Source organism: Sorex araneus, chromosome 3 (genome assembly GCF_027595985.1).
Source record: "Sorex araneus isolate mSorAra2 chromosome 3, mSorAra2.pri, whole genome shotgun sequence".
Classification (NCBI taxonomy): Eukaryota; Metazoa; Chordata; class Mammalia; order Eulipotyphla; family Soricidae; genus Sorex; species Sorex araneus.
In genome coordinates, this window is record NC_073304.1 from 184,857,616 (window position 1) to 184,872,577 (window position 14,962).

Sequence of the window (14,962 nt, forward strand, 5' to 3'; positions counted from 1 at the left end):
TGGCTAGATCTAGAGGAAGGTGGTGAGCTTTTTTTACCTGACTCCGGGGGCTCCTTGCTCACATGCTCAGCTTCCATGGATCCAATGCCCCCACTAAACATGATAGGCTTGATCCACTCACGCCGCTGACCATCTGGGAGCAGGAGGCCCAAGGAGCGGGAGAAGCCTAGAGCATGGACATCCAAGGGAGAAGATGTGGTTAATGGATCTCCCATTTCTGTTACTAGGGGAAATCCAAAATCCCTCACATCGCCCAGCCTCACCGGCCAGCACTGGTTCCCCAAACTTGTTGCCATAGTCGGACGCCCCATTACTAGCCTCAATGGCTACCTCCAGAGGTCGGGCAAAATTCTCAGGATACACGAAACTGGGATCCTCCCAGGGCAGACTGTAACCTGAGGGAAGGAGAAAATTGGATGGTCTGTAAAGACAGTAAGTGGAGGAGCCAGTCCTTCAGGAAGAGTCAAAAATCACCAACAGGGGCCGGAGCGATAGCATAGCGGGTAGGGCGTTTGCCTTGCATGCGGCTGACCCAGGTTCGATCCCCGGCATCCCATATGGTCCCCCAAGCACCGCCAGGAGTATTCCTGAGTGGAAAGCCAGGAGTAACCCCTGAGCATCGCTGGGTGTGACCCAAAAAAGAAAAAAAAAAAATCACCAACAACTGCCAGCACAAGTGGATGGTTCCAATTACGAAAACAGCCTGCTCCCCACCTCCCATTCCAGCCTTCCCTCTCTTGGTATCAGAGTTCTGTCACTGTCACCCCCATCCCGTTGCTCATCGATTTTGCTCGAGTGGGCACCAGTAATGTCTCTCATTGTGAGACTTATTGTTACTGTTTTTGGCATATCGAATACGCCACGGGTAGCTTGCCAGGTTCTGCCGTGCAGGCGCGATACTCTCGGTAGCTTGCCAGGCTCTCTTGGTATCAGAGTTATTTTTTGTTAATATTCGTTTTGTTTGTTGGGGAGTCTCCAAGCCTATATCACGTAGGGCTTGGAGACCAAGTGGTGACCAGGGCCCGAGGCCCTGTCCTAACCTGAGACAAAGATCTTTTTTGTTTGTTCAATTTTGGTTTTGTTTTTGGGCCACATGCTCAGGATTTACTTCTGGCTCTGTTCTCTGGGATCACTACTGGCATAGCCTGGGGAACCACATGGGGTACTAGGTATCAACTACAGGTCCACTGCATGCAAGGCAAGAGCCCTATCCACTGTACAATCTCTCCAGCCCCTGGGAACAACTTCTGAAGGCAATATAGGCAACTGGATTTTGACAGTAGATGCTAGTTTATAAAAAAAAATTGTGTGAGGCCAGAGAGATAGTACAGCATGTTAAGTTTTTATCTTGTATGCAGCCATCCTGTGTTCAATCCCCAACATGGTTCCCAGCCAAGCATGGCCAGGGATAGCCCTGGAGGCCCCTGAGTATAACCATGGTTGCACAGGTAATCCCCAATACCACAAGACCCTCTCACTGAATCACTAGTAGTGTTGGCCAAGGATTGCTGTGAGAGGCCCCAGGCCTCCTGAGCACTATTTGGAAGGAAGGAAGGAAGGAAGGAAGGAAGGAAGGAAGGAAGGAAGGAAGGAAGGAAGGAAGGAAGGAAAGAAAGAAAGAAAGAAAGAAAGAAAGAAAGAAAGAAAGAAAGAAAGAAAGAAAGAAAGAAAGAAAGGAGGGAGGGAGGGAGGGAGGGAGGGAGGGAGGGAGGGAGGGAGGGAAAGAGAGAAAGAAAGAAAGAAAGAAAGAAAGAAAGAAAGAAAGAAAGAAAGAAAGAAAGAAAGAAAGAAAGAAAGAAAGAAAGAAAGAAAGAAAGAAAGAAAAGAAAGAAAGAAAGAGAGAAAGAGAGAAAGAGAGAAAGAAAGAAAGAAAGAAAGAAAGAAAGAAAGAAAGAAAGAAAGAAAGAAAGAAAGAAAGAGAGAGAGAAAAAGAAAGAGAGAGAAAGAAAAAAGAAAGAGAGAGAAAGAAAGAAAGAAAGAAAGAAAGAAAGAAAGAAAGAAAGAAAAGAAAGAAAGAAAGAAAGAAAGAAAGAAAGAAAGAAAGAAAGAAAGAAAGAAAGAAAGACTGCAGTTTGCAAAATAGTTTGCAAAATAATTTGCAACAGGGTCTCCTACAGCCAACACCTCCAGGGCCACTACTTGAGATCTCTCTCTCTTAAGAAAAGGGACCCAGTCTTTATCTTTGGCCTGGCAGATAAATGTATCTGGTGCCACTAGCACAAGGAAAATGGAAGGGGAGGCAACAGAAAGGAAAGAGATGGGACCTGGGATGTTCAGATTTCCAAAGCAATAGCCAGCAGTGCCAGCCACTACATGGGCCCCTCGGCCTGTGCACTGGACATCTCGGATCCGGCCACCAGTGCCTGTGGTTGCGCCACTGAAGGGAGCTACTCCTGTGAAAAGAGAAAGAAGCATTATGGACTCACAGAGACACACACACACATCAGAAACAGAAACACACAGTGAAAGATGCATCTCCTTTTTTTTTTTTTTTTGAGGGGGGAAGGTATGTGTTTGGGCCAACACCTGGCAGTGCATGTGGGACACTATGGGGTGCTGGGCATCAAACCAGGTCAGCTGTGAGCAAGGCAAGAGCCCTACTCTCTGTACTATCACTCTCTTGTGAGTGCATCTCTTGTGAGGCTCAATCTCTGCACCTGAGAAGGAGTAGAGTACAGGGGTTAAGGCACTTGCCTTCCATATTGCAAAGCAAAGTCTGATTCCTGGAACCTAACCCTGTCCCTGAGTACTGCTGTGTCCCTTCCCCCCTCATTTCATCCCAAGGGCCTTGGTCAAACTCATTGAGTTATCCCTCCCAGGGCCAAGCTCACCTGTGGGAAAGTTGTGGGTCTCTGCTGTGAAGACAGCATGTCTTACACCCTGCTGTTGTAGGAAGCAGCTTGGCTGTGTGGGGTCCCTGGGGCGCAGGAATTGAACTTTCTTCCCCTGGATTGCACTGTGAATACATCCATTCTGAACCTCATTTCCATCCTGGAATCTGTATTTACGCACTAGGGCCTCGGACCTCCCATCCCCCCCATGGAGGTCATCCAAGTCTAGGCACAGCCCACCTGCTGTTGTCACAGAACTTGAGGACATTGTTGGGATTGGAGGATGCCTGGGTGCTCATGATGGATTCAAACAGGGAGTGGGCCAGCTCCTGTCCATCCACATGGAGTTTTCCCTTGAAGAACCAGTGTCGACTGTGCTCACTAAGGAGGTTTTAGGGAAGGAAGGCAGGGCAGAAATGGGGTCATTTCTCAGACCTGGTCCGGTGTTCCCAGCTCGAACAACAGAGTAATAGAGGTCAATATGCACCCCAAGAAGACATTATCATCACACATTCTCTCATTGTGGATTTCCCAGAAGAAAAGTGAAGAGAAAACCAAGACTTAACTATGTACTACAGGATAGAAACAGTGGGGAAAGGTGTAGCGCAGGTCCTCAACCTGACTTGGGGAGATTCCTGGGTCAGAGAGAGCCCAAAAGGCAAGTTCCCATGGTCTTCCCCCTAAGCTCCCAACCCTTGCACATCACACTATTCCCAGTCCACTCAACCTATTGGATTGAGCCAAGTCAAAGGCCTCCACGGTGCTAGGGTTCCTCTGCAGTTCCTGAAAGCGCTTGGTGTAGAAATCCAGGTCCCAAGAGTCTAGGGCTAGACCTAGGAGATAAACCCAAGAGCTAAACACAGAACTGAGAACACCATATCCAGCACCCACTGAGCCTGGCCCAGGTCTTCCTCCCGGGGATCCCAGCTCACCCAGCTCCTGGTTGGCCCTCTCCAGGGCCAGCCGGCCCTCAGCCAGAATGTCAATGGGACCATTAAGAGGAGCAGGCGTGCTCCCCAGGGAGAAGCTCTGGATGGGTTGGTGGAAGTGCTGCTCTGTCATCCGGTCATGCAGAGTAGCCAGAGCGATGGCCTCCATCTCAGCTGAAAGAGGGTGGGCAAACTAGGAGCAAAGACACACAGGAAGTGAGAAAAGGAAAAAATGGCCAAAAATCTGCAGTCCTCAAAAATCACGGGGGGGGATGTTGGAGGAGGGCCCCCACAAGCCCAATGCTAGTCTCTACATTGCACCTTTGCTCATATTAGTAAAAAGGAGCCCCTTCCAGGCATAAGGTCAAGGTGCACAGATGAGTAAGGGGAACACAGACTGGATTCTTCACCAGGTATCTTCCAACAGTGAACACTTGCAAGCAGGGCAAGCTTAAGGCCAGGAGCTCCCTCCTGCTGCCTCTCCCATTATTTCCCTAGAGTTTCGGACCCAAGCTCCCACGTCTGGGCTACCTCCTCTTCCTCCCCACCCCCACCTTCTCACCGAGAGCAGGTAGCGCCTGGTAATCTCCACTCGATCCACAGCCTTTAGCCCAGCAGACCAGCACACTGACACGATATTGGTAGATGTCGGCGTGGAAAAGTTCAGCCTGAAGAGCAGACTGGATAGTTAGAATCTGAATGATCCAAAGAAGATAAGAAGCAGCCCCACCCCCTGCTTCTCTCAGATTTCCCTTTTAGTTGGGTACCCACCACTTCCAGTCAACCTCCAACATCACCTCTGACGTCTAGCTTCAGCCTGAGCATTAAGCCTGCTTTCAGAGCCAGAGAGATAATATAATGGGCTGAAGAACATGCTTTGTATTGAGCCCAGGTTGACCCTCAGCACCACATGGTTCCTAAGCACTGAGAGGTGTGACCCAAACACACACACAAAAGCAGCAGCAGCTTGCTTTCCATATGAATGAGCAGGGATATAGACCAGAGTATAGACTTGCCTTGCATGCATGGGTAAGGCACCACACCACTAGCAAATAAAAAAAAATAATTAACAAACAAACAAATCACTCCAAAAAAACCATACCTGTCCTTCCAGAATTAAAATTTCTCATTTTAACACCTTAAAACGAAATCTTTCAGAGAGAATACACCCAGGAAACTGGCTCAATCTTCAAAGACATCTTCCCACAAGAAGAAGTCATGTACACGCTTTTATGGCAGGTATGAAGAAGCAATAAATCCCAAGGATCAAGGATCAAGGATCACCAGAGGAGGAAGAAGAAGAAAGTGAAAGAGCAAGCAGTGTTTGGAAGAAACGATAGGAACTGGAATATCCTGGATCCAGCTGCCCTGAGACACTTGCCTGGGTCCAACCTCCAGCAGCAGGTCACTGGAGGCAGGAAGGAGCCAGGACTCCTGGGCAACATCATCCAATAACAAGGGGCAGCCAAACAGCCAGGTCAGTTTCTTCAGCTCCTCATGGTTTGGGGGCATCTCAGCTGCAGAGAGAACAAGAACCTACAGCACTGCCCTGGCACGGGAGCGCAGTCCCCCAAGAATCCAAGGCCTGGACCAACCTGTCCAGTTCACATTGTAGCACAGCTCAGTCTTGACACCTTGTAGCTCTGGCAGTTTCCCTTGCAGCTTCCTTCGAGTGTGTCCGGAAGCTGCCCCCTCGTGGCCAGAGGGACGAACATAAAAGTGAAGAACTGTAGCCATCTCGACAGGTTAACGCTTGCTAGAGGAAGTAGTTCGAGTCCTAAAAGAATAAATACATAAAATTAACTGTAGTCTGTCTATTGAACTGATTCAGACAGTTTAGTTTGAAGGCCTTAGGGCTGTGGGGAAAGACTAATTGAAAGATTCAGAGACAATATAATCTGAAAAAAAAATGTGTCCTTGGGGATTTTCATTAATCCTGCAAAATGTAGACCTTAATAATGTGTTATTGAGGTGCATACCCATAGCCTGGACAACTGTTCCTTAAACACCTGTACTTTGTAGAGCTTGAGGGATGGTACAGGGGTAAGGTGTGCAGGGGGGAAGCATGATCACCCAAGAACTAGCATATGAGCAACACCAGGTGTAGCCCAACCTCTTGCCCTCCAGCCCGCCCAACAAATCTGTACTTCGCAAACAAGATCTTAGGAACACAACCGTGGAACAAGATAAAACCATGTATGCCTTCACAAACCACATTTTTTTTTTTTCTTTTTGGGTCACACCTGACAATAGCACAGGGGTTACTCCTGGCTCTGCACTCAGGAATTACCCCTGGCCATGCTCAGGGGACCATATGGGATGCTGGGATTTGAACCCGGGTCGGCCGCGTGCAAGGCAAATGCCCTACCCGCTGTGCTATCTCTCCAGCCTCACAAACCACATTTTATTAAGGCAAAGTAGTCAGGCATTTACCATGTGCTCAAGACCAAGAGACTATAGGAGTCCCTTTAAGGTCAGGCTTTCCTAAGAGAAATGGCATCCAACTATATACCTGAAAAGATGAACAGGTCTGGCTAGCGGTGAGCTCAAGTCTACTTCAACACTCACTTCTGGGCTGGGGAGCTAGCTCAACAGCCTGGAGTGCATGCATTGTATGCAAACCATGGGATTAATCCCCAGCACTACACAGTCTCCCAAGCACCTCTGGGAGTGACTCCTGAGTCTAAAGCCAGAAGTAGCTCCAAGCACTGGTAGAAATAGCCTCAAACCACAAATGAACAAAATTTATATTAAGGCAAATCCAAAGCCTACTAAGCCAGTGGCCATTCCAAGGCCTTCCATATCTATCCCCAAATAGCTCTCCAGCTTCTAGTCTACTGCTCTCGCAAGGGCCTTGCCTTTACTCAAACTTTGCCCATTCTCCTCTCTGTCCTTTGCCCTTACCCTAGAATATTTACCATTTTTTCAAGTCTACCCAAAGCTGCCCTGAGACACCTCCTTCTCCCCGAAGTGCCCTGCCACAGGCAGGCCCACTAGCTGTGGGCCTCTGAGTTGCATCATTTATTCAACTCAATTGTGACTATCTCCAGAGGGCTCAGATGCACAGAACATCTTCCCAAGAAAGCAGAAGAACAGGAAGCTCACTCACTGTTTTGCCATCATCTGTTTTCTTTTGTTCTGTGGAGAGAGATGAGGATAAACAGGCCCAGCAGTGCTGGGGGACCATGCAATGCCAGGGATCAAACCCAGGGATTCTGTTCTCCAATACCCATCTTAACTTTGCAGTGCCAGGAACTGAACCCAAGGCCTCACACAAGCAAGGCAAGAACTCAACCACCACGCTACCATTCCCTGACCTCCATCCCATCCCAGTTCACTACCTCTTCTTCACTTGGACAACTCATAGCATCTTAAATCTGACTCAAAATTGAATGACTATCTTGTCATATTCACCAAAGATTGATAAACAGAAGTACCTTAACTGTCCTTACATCAACTTCTCTGCAGCATCTGACTTCTTCATTCTCTGCTTCTTGAAACACCCTCCTTCCTTGCCTTTACACACTATACCATGCTGATGTTCTCTAACTTCTGGATGGTCCTTCCCAGTAAACTGCGCTAAGCCGCTAAGCCTATCTACTCTTTTTTTTTTTTTTTTTTTTTTTTGCTTTTTGGGTCACACCCAGAGATGCTCAGGGGTCACTCCTGGCTCTGCACTCAGAATTACCTCTGGCCGTGCTCAGGAGACCATATGGGATGCTGGGAATCGAACCCGGGTCAGCCACGTGCAAGGCAAACGCCCTACCCACTGTGCTATCACTCCAGCCCCAAAGCCTATCATACTCTTTCGTTGCTAAATATTAATTTGTTTCTGGGGGGACACAGACACAACCACCAGTGCATGGTGGCTACTCCCAGCTCTCAGCTTGAGGTTGCTCATAGGGATGCTCAGCAATCAAATCTGGGTCTCACACATAAAACATGCGCTCAACCTGTTGAGTCATTCCTCTGGCCCCCTGCTTCGAAATTCTGGGTGCCTGGGTGTTCTTAAATTTCTTCCTTTTACATTTTCTTTTTTATTGGGGCAAAGTGTGGTCAAACCAAGAGCCTCACAGATTCGAGACAAGTGCTCTATCACTAAGTTATATCTCCAATCCCAGATCTGAAGCTTTAAATAACATCTAGTAATGCCTTTTCGGCCCCGCGCGAGATCGACCCCGGAGGCAACTGAACCACTTTGGACACGAGCGGCGCCCCCAAAATGCCTCCAAACTGTGTGCTCGGAGCTTCTGGCCCAGGCGCTGCCAGCGAGTGATGCAATTACCAAAAGAATTTTCCCTGGACTTCATATAGAAATCCAAAACCGCGCGGCTGCTACCGCACGACCTAATATCTCGTGATTGTCAGCAACGTGTAAATGTTCCTTTTTGGCAGGGCTTAACATGGGGAGAAACTCCAAACAATAGTACTAAGTTTTTTGTTGAAGGGTAAAGACTGTAGCGATAGAATTTTAGGCAGAATTTTCCCTGGACTTTATATAGAAACCCAAAACCGCGCGGCCGCGGCAGCCTAATGTCATCTAATCATCAGCAATATGAAATGGTTCCTTTGTAATGGGTTGGACTTTGGGGGGACCATAATAGGGTTAAAGTTTGTAGCGACGTGTAATTTCTGGCTGTACTTTCCCTGGACTTTATACAGAAATTCAAAGCCTCGAGGCCGCTGCCATGGCCGCGCAACCTATTGTCATTTAATCATCACCAATATGAAATGGTTCCCTTTTAACGGGTCGGACTTTGGTGGGAAATCCTAACAAGAATAGTAAGTCTTTTGCTGAAATATTGAAGGCTACCAAAGTGGTAGCCATCTCTATAGAATGAACTAAGCCATATCCCCACGCCGGCTGAGAAGAAATATCCTTCTTTCTCGGGAAGAAACGCGGTGTGGCGTTAACCATAGTATGATGTCCATTAAGCTGACACGGACCTGATGGCGTGGGAATGGGATACAAGGGAATAAATTATTATGTACTTGGAACAGCGGGACACTGGTGGAATCTTGAGCCGGGGCCGATACCAGCGTATTACTTTTGGTTCCAGAAACTGCTTGCAGACATTCTACCAGACTATCAACTAAGCCAGAGCCCCACGCCGGCTGATGACGAGAAATAACCATCTTTTTTGGTTGTTTTCCCTTTGTCAGGCAGCGTGGTGATTACTAAACATGCATGATCTCGGTGGCGCGGGACGAGGGGGGAAAAAAATAGGAAAGTTATGTAACAAACAGCGGGACTTAATATTTCTACATTCTCAGCAATGGAGAGCCATCAAATGCTTCCTTGACAGTGGGACTGTCTTTTCTTTTTTGGGGGGAAACCCTAGCAACAATAGTGAGTTATGTGTTGAAACATGGACTGTAACCAAGATAAAGCGTAAACGAAGTGAAACTTATCACTTACAAGGGCGGGGACTGGGGGGACGGGAGGGGGCGGGAGGTATAATGGGGTGGTTGGTGATGGAATATGGGCACGGGTGAAGGGAAGGGCGTTTGAGTATTGTATAACTGACATAATCCTGAGAACTATGTAACCCTCCACATGGTGATTCAATAAAATTTAAATTAAAATAAATAAATAAATAAATAACATCTAGTAAAATAAATCATGAAACTGCCAGCATGCAATTATTGGGACAAAAAACGGGCAATATCATATGACTCAAGTTACTAGCTGCCAACAGATTTCAAAATCTATTCAATCTTGACTCTCTCTGAAACTCCACAACTCGTACATTCGAAGGCTTACAGATCTCTACATAAATGTTTCATATACACAGATGATGCATTATAATACCCAACAGAAGTTTTCATTTGTTTTTCTAGATCTGCTTTTGCCCTATTTTCCCCATCATGAGAAATATTACCATCCTATATATACTACCAGTTGCTCAAGCCCAAACACACAGGTGTCAACCGTTATTCTTTCCAATAACTCTCTATACCCAATTTATCAACAAATCTATTCCCAAACATATCCCGAATCGTCCAAGTTCTTTCACATCTTATCCATCATTCTATTCAAGATATCACCATCACACCTTTTTTGGGCCACACCCAACAGTGCTCAGAGGTTACTTGTCTCTGCAATAAGAAATCATTCCTAGTGGGCTAGGTGGGGACCATATGCAACGCTGAGAATTGACCCAGGTGTGCAGCATGCATGGCAAGCGCCTTACTCTCTGTACTATCACTCCAGCTTCACCATCAAATGTTCTAATTAGTACCTCATTCTAGCATGAACCATTACCTAACTTGCCACATGTCAGCATAAATAACATCATGGTGGTATAACTTTCCATCCTCCTGGTTTATCCGGTCTGCCTAACTCTGCAATCCTATCATACCACTCTCCTCCTCACCTTCAATGCTCCACATTTTTTTCTTTTTGGGTCATATCCGACAATGAAGAGTGGTTACTCCTGGCTCACACACTAAGGAATTACTCCTGGCAGTGCTCGGGGGACTATATGGCACGCTGAAAATCGAATCTGGGTTGGCCACATTGCTGTGCTATCACTCCAGCCCCAGCTCCATTTTTTTTTTCCTTTTTGGGTCACACCTGGCGATACACAGGGGTTACTCCTGGCTCTGCGCTCAGGAATTACCCCTGGCGGTGCTCAGGGGACCATATGGGATGCTGGGAATCGAACCCGGGTCAGCCGTGTGCAAGGCAAACGCCCACCTCTGTGCTATTGCTCCAGCCCCTCCACTTTTTTATTCCTCTAAATTTGCAAAGTTCAATTTTAGAAGGCAATTTTTCCTATCTCACAATTTGTACAGCTAGCATTTCCCTGTTACTTAGACTTCAATTTAACTGAAGATACAATTCACATTTTTGGAAAGTACTTTCTGGATCAATGGCTCTGAAGTAATCACTATTTTAAATTCCTTACACAATACTCACGGTTATTTTAACTTATTTTTATTTCTACCTTATTAACTTATTAACTTATTTTATTTCTACCACTGTAGAACAAAATCTACACGGAGGTAAGAACTATTGTTGTTTTTATCTATACTGAATTACCAAGAATACTTGAGACTTGAAACAAATAAGGCAGGGGTTATGGCCAGCACCTTAAAGAAAAAAATTCTAGAGCCATGGTCAGGAAGGTGGCTCATAGAGCACCTGAGGTGTGAAACCCTGGATTTGATTAAGCAGTTAGGCGAGCTGGGAGCAATCTAGAGTTAAAGCCTTGGTTTTACCCCAAAAACACACAACAAAATTTGTTTGTGTCCCCCAAACATAAACAAATTTTATAAATAAAAACATGTTGACTAAATGAATTATTTTTTGTTTGCGGCCACACTCGGACTGCGCTCACAGTTTACTCCTGGCTCTGAGATCAAGGATCACTCCTAGCTGGTGACAGGCTGCGTGCAGACAAGCGCCTGACCAGCTGTACAATCTCTCCTGCCCCTGAATGAGTCCTGACTTCCGCCGCACACCAGCCACCTCGCTCACTCACAGCAGGCAAGGGCTCATTTCAATGAAGGGTACTTCTGCCAGAAGAATCTTGACTCTTCTTAGCTCTCCCCAATCCCACCTGTATCCTTCCGATGTTGAACCCCCCCGCACGTTGGCTCTTCATAACGTAATTTTCCCAAAGATCTGATCATATTTAAACCACTTGATTTTCGTCTTTCGTTGTCAGTGAAATCGAAGCTTGAAGTGAACAGGGGCAAGGTTATGTCAGAACTCTATTCCCAATGACTAGTATGGGATCTTGCTAAAGCAAGAAGTCGACGTATCATATTTGTTGGTTAAATATATGAATTTGAAAAGAGCGGTCAAGTTCTAAGGAATCCACAGTGCCCGGGCTTAATATGCAACCAGAAATGACGCTTAGTAGAGATATTAAAGAGGTCGGGATAGGATTTTGGATGAGCAGCGAAAGAGTGCAGAAAGAAAGAAAATACCGACTCGCCAGCATACTCACTCACGTGTAAGCAATTCCTGACTTCGTGCTTCCTCGAATGGTGGCGCGCAGACACGTCATCGCCGCGCGCCGGCGTCTTGGGCGGGGCTGAGGGTGCCCCGCCCCCTCGCGCCGCCGTGCTGCTTGGCCTTCAAATCTCGCAGAATTCACACCCTCCCCCACTTCCCCTCCCCCTTTGGGCTTTAAGGTAGGAGAGAAAAAGAAAAAAATGAAAATACCTCCTTGTATTACAGCGCATGACCTGTCATTCAGTAAGGAATAGAGAGAGTACATCAATTCAAGTTTTTTTTGGGGGGGTCACACCTAGCGATGCACAGGGGTTTGCACTCCTGGCTTTGCACTCAGGAATTACTCCTGGAGGTGCTCAGGGGACCATATGGGATGCTGGGAATAGAACCCGGGTCGGCCATATGCAAGCTCTACCCGCTACACTATCACTTTAGCCCCCAATCAAGTTTTTAAAACTGAATTTGAATTAAAGGATAATATAACTTGTAGAATTAAAGTATTTATTTTTGGAGGGGGGCTGGAGCCATAGCACAGCAGTAGGGCGTTCGCCTCCACCCTGCTGTTCGATTCCTCCGCCCCTCTTGGAGAGCCCGGCAAGCTACCGGGAGTATCTCTCCTGCAGGGCAGAGCCTGGCAAGCTACCTGTGGCTTATTGGATATGCCAAAAACAGTAACAATAAGTCTCACAATGAGAGACGTTACTGGTGCCCGCTCAAACAAATCGATGAGCAAGGGATGACAGTGACAGTGATTTTTGGAGGGAGATTGACCCAGCAATACTCAAGGGCTATTCCTGACTGCTCAGGGGTTACTTCTGGCAGTGCTTAGAGAATCATATGCAGTGCCTGGGATTGAACCTCTGTTCTATCTCTATAGTCCATAAGGTTTTTGTTTCCTTTTGTTTTGTAATATTTTCCTGTTCAATGACTATAGCATTTTTATTATCTACAGTGTTTTTATTTAGCATATCATAATATAGTGCTTAGTACTGATTGGGTGCTACTCTCAGTTCTGTGCTCAGGGGTCACTCCTGGCAATGCTCTAAGGATCATGTGGTGCCAGAGATTGAATCTGGGTCTTCAGCATGCAAAGCATGTGCTCAGTCATTGAGCTATCTCTGCCCTCCTGGCTATGTTGCAAAGGCAAGCATGGACTGTTACTGTCATTCTGACCACTTAAACTCCTTTAAACAAACAAACAAACAAGGGCCTGAGCTATAGTACAGCGGTAGGATACTTGCCTTAAATGAGGTTCAATTTGCAGCCCTCCCAGGGGCCAGAGTAATTATACAGCGGGGTAGAGTGTTACCCATGCACACTGCTGACCTGGTTTGATCACTGGCACCCATTATGGCCTCCTGAACACTACCAGTAGTGATCTCTTAGCACAGAGCCAGAAGTAAATATTGTGTACCTCCTGGTGTGGCCCAGAAACAGAAACATTTTTTTAATTGAAAAAACAAGTGACTAGGACTAGGCAGGCTTTTTTTTTTCTTTTTGGTTCACACCAGGCGATGCACGGGGATTACTCCTGGCTCTGGACTCCGGAATTACTCCTGGCGGTGCTCAGGGGACCATATGGGTTTCTGGGAATCGAACCTGGGTCAGCCATGTGCAAGGCAAAAGCCTACCTGCTGTGCAATCACTCCAGTCCCAGTCTGCTTTTTTTTTTCTCATTTTAAAAAAAGTAAATAGAACTTCAGCTCAAAGGGCTTAAGAGTCTGCTTTGTATGTTGGAGTCCAATCCTTAGGTCCAATCCTCCTAAGCAACACTGTATGTAGCCTAAATATCACTGTATCACTGTCATCCCACTGATCATTGATTTTCTTGAGCAGGCCCAGTAACATCTCCATTTTCTAGCCCTGAGATTTTAGCAGCCTCTCTTAACTCATTCTTCCCAATGGTGCTGCATTAGAGGCTCTTCAGGGTCTGGGGAATGAGACCCATCATTGTTACTGTATTTGGCATATGAATACACCACGGGAAGCTTGCCAGGCTCTCCCCCGTGCAGGCAGTAAACTCTCGGTAGCTTGCTAGGTTCTCCAAGAGGGAGAACTAGGCTATCAGATGTTGTGCGGCCAGCTATCACCTTCTGGGAGCTTGGTTTTAATAGTCTCTGGATGTTGGCCGTTGATGGGATTACCCGGCGCTGGGGGCAGTGTAACTGACATAAGTGAACTAACTTATAAAATAAAAAATTTTAAAATAAATAAATAAATAAATAAAACCCTGGCGTCACCCAAACAGCAACAAAACGAAGAAACACCTGCTTCCCAGAATTCCAGAGACTGAAATGACATTAGTAAGTGTTGGCCTTTCTGACCATTGCCGTTTTGCCTTGGGTTTGAGGTGAGAGATCAGTTGCCAACAGGGGCTTTGGGTCCACTCTTCCTTCCCATCTCGAATTTCCAGCACAGAGTGCTGCATCAAAGAGTCAGGGACTGAAGATGGAGAAACAGATCTCTGAGTGACTCTTTCTCAGTCCCGCTCCTGAGAGGATCTCTCTGACTTCTGACTTTTTGGCTTTAGCCTTCAGTTGTTTCCGTTTTTCATTTTTGACCCGGAGTATATTTTGCATCTCAAGCTGTTTGGCTGCCACCCGACATTCTTCCATATATATATATGGAAGTTATGAGTGTAATAGAGATGTTACTGGTGCCCGCTCAAGTAAATTGATGAACAACCCGTTCGTTGTTGGTCAATTTACTTGAGCGGGCACCAGTAACATCTCTATTACACTCAGCCCTGAGATTTTAGCAGCCTCTCCCTCCTTACTCGTCTTTCCCAATGATTGGAGGTTCTTTCAGGGTCAGGGGAATGAGACTTATTGTTAATATATATATATATATATATATATATATATTTGGTTTTTGGGTCACACCCGGCGATGCACAGGGGTTACTCCTGGCTCTTCACTCAGGAATTACCCCTAGCGGTGCTCAGGGGACCATATGGGATGCTGGGATTAGAACCTGGGTCGGCCTCGTGCAAGGCAAACGCCCTACCCGCTGTGCTATCACTCCAGCCCTTATTGTTAATATTTTTGGCACATCGAATACGTCACAGGTAGCTTGCCAGGCTCTGCTGTGCAGATGGAATACTCTTGGTAGCTTTCCATACTCTCTGAGAGGTATGTATATATGTTACTGTATTTTGGATATTTGGTTTAAATTTTGAAGAATTTAATTTTTGCTTCCACGTGCTTGGGCCGAACCTCTCACACATGAGCGGCCAT

General features: G+C 46.5%; 1 protein-coding gene across 2 annotated transcripts in view; it reads right to left on the reverse strand.

Annotated features, from left to right (window-relative positions):
* PFAS (phosphoribosylformylglycinamidine synthase) overlaps window positions 1-11,764 on the reverse strand; it is a 29,054-nt gene extending 17,290 nt beyond the window's left edge. Inside the window, exons 1-11 of one of the 2 annotated variants that reach the window (XM_004604840.2) lie at window positions 11,723-11,764; window positions 5,356-5,537; window positions 5,142-5,277; window positions 4,323-4,428; window positions 3,764-3,953; window positions 3,559-3,664; window positions 3,072-3,212; window positions 2,832-2,956; window positions 2,265-2,393; window positions 264-395; window positions 38-166 (exon numbers count right to left, since the gene is read on the reverse strand). In XM_004604840.2, coding sequence (XP_004604897.2) covers window positions 38-166; window positions 264-395; window positions 2,265-2,393; window positions 2,832-2,956; window positions 3,072-3,212; window positions 3,559-3,664; window positions 3,764-3,953; window positions 4,323-4,428; window positions 5,142-5,277; window positions 5,356-5,497 — 1,336 coding nt within the window. In that variant the 5' untranslated portion in view covers window positions 5,498-5,537; window positions 11,723-11,764. Of the gene's footprint in view, window positions 1-37; window positions 167-263; window positions 396-2,264; window positions 2,394-2,831; window positions 2,957-3,071; window positions 3,213-3,558; window positions 3,685-3,763; window positions 3,954-4,322; window positions 4,429-5,141; window positions 5,278-5,355; window positions 5,538-11,722 lie in introns of those variants that run through there. The other variant, XM_055133219.1, reaches the window with a different exon arrangement.
* Between the last annotated feature and the right edge of the window lie 3,198 nt (window positions 11,765-14,962).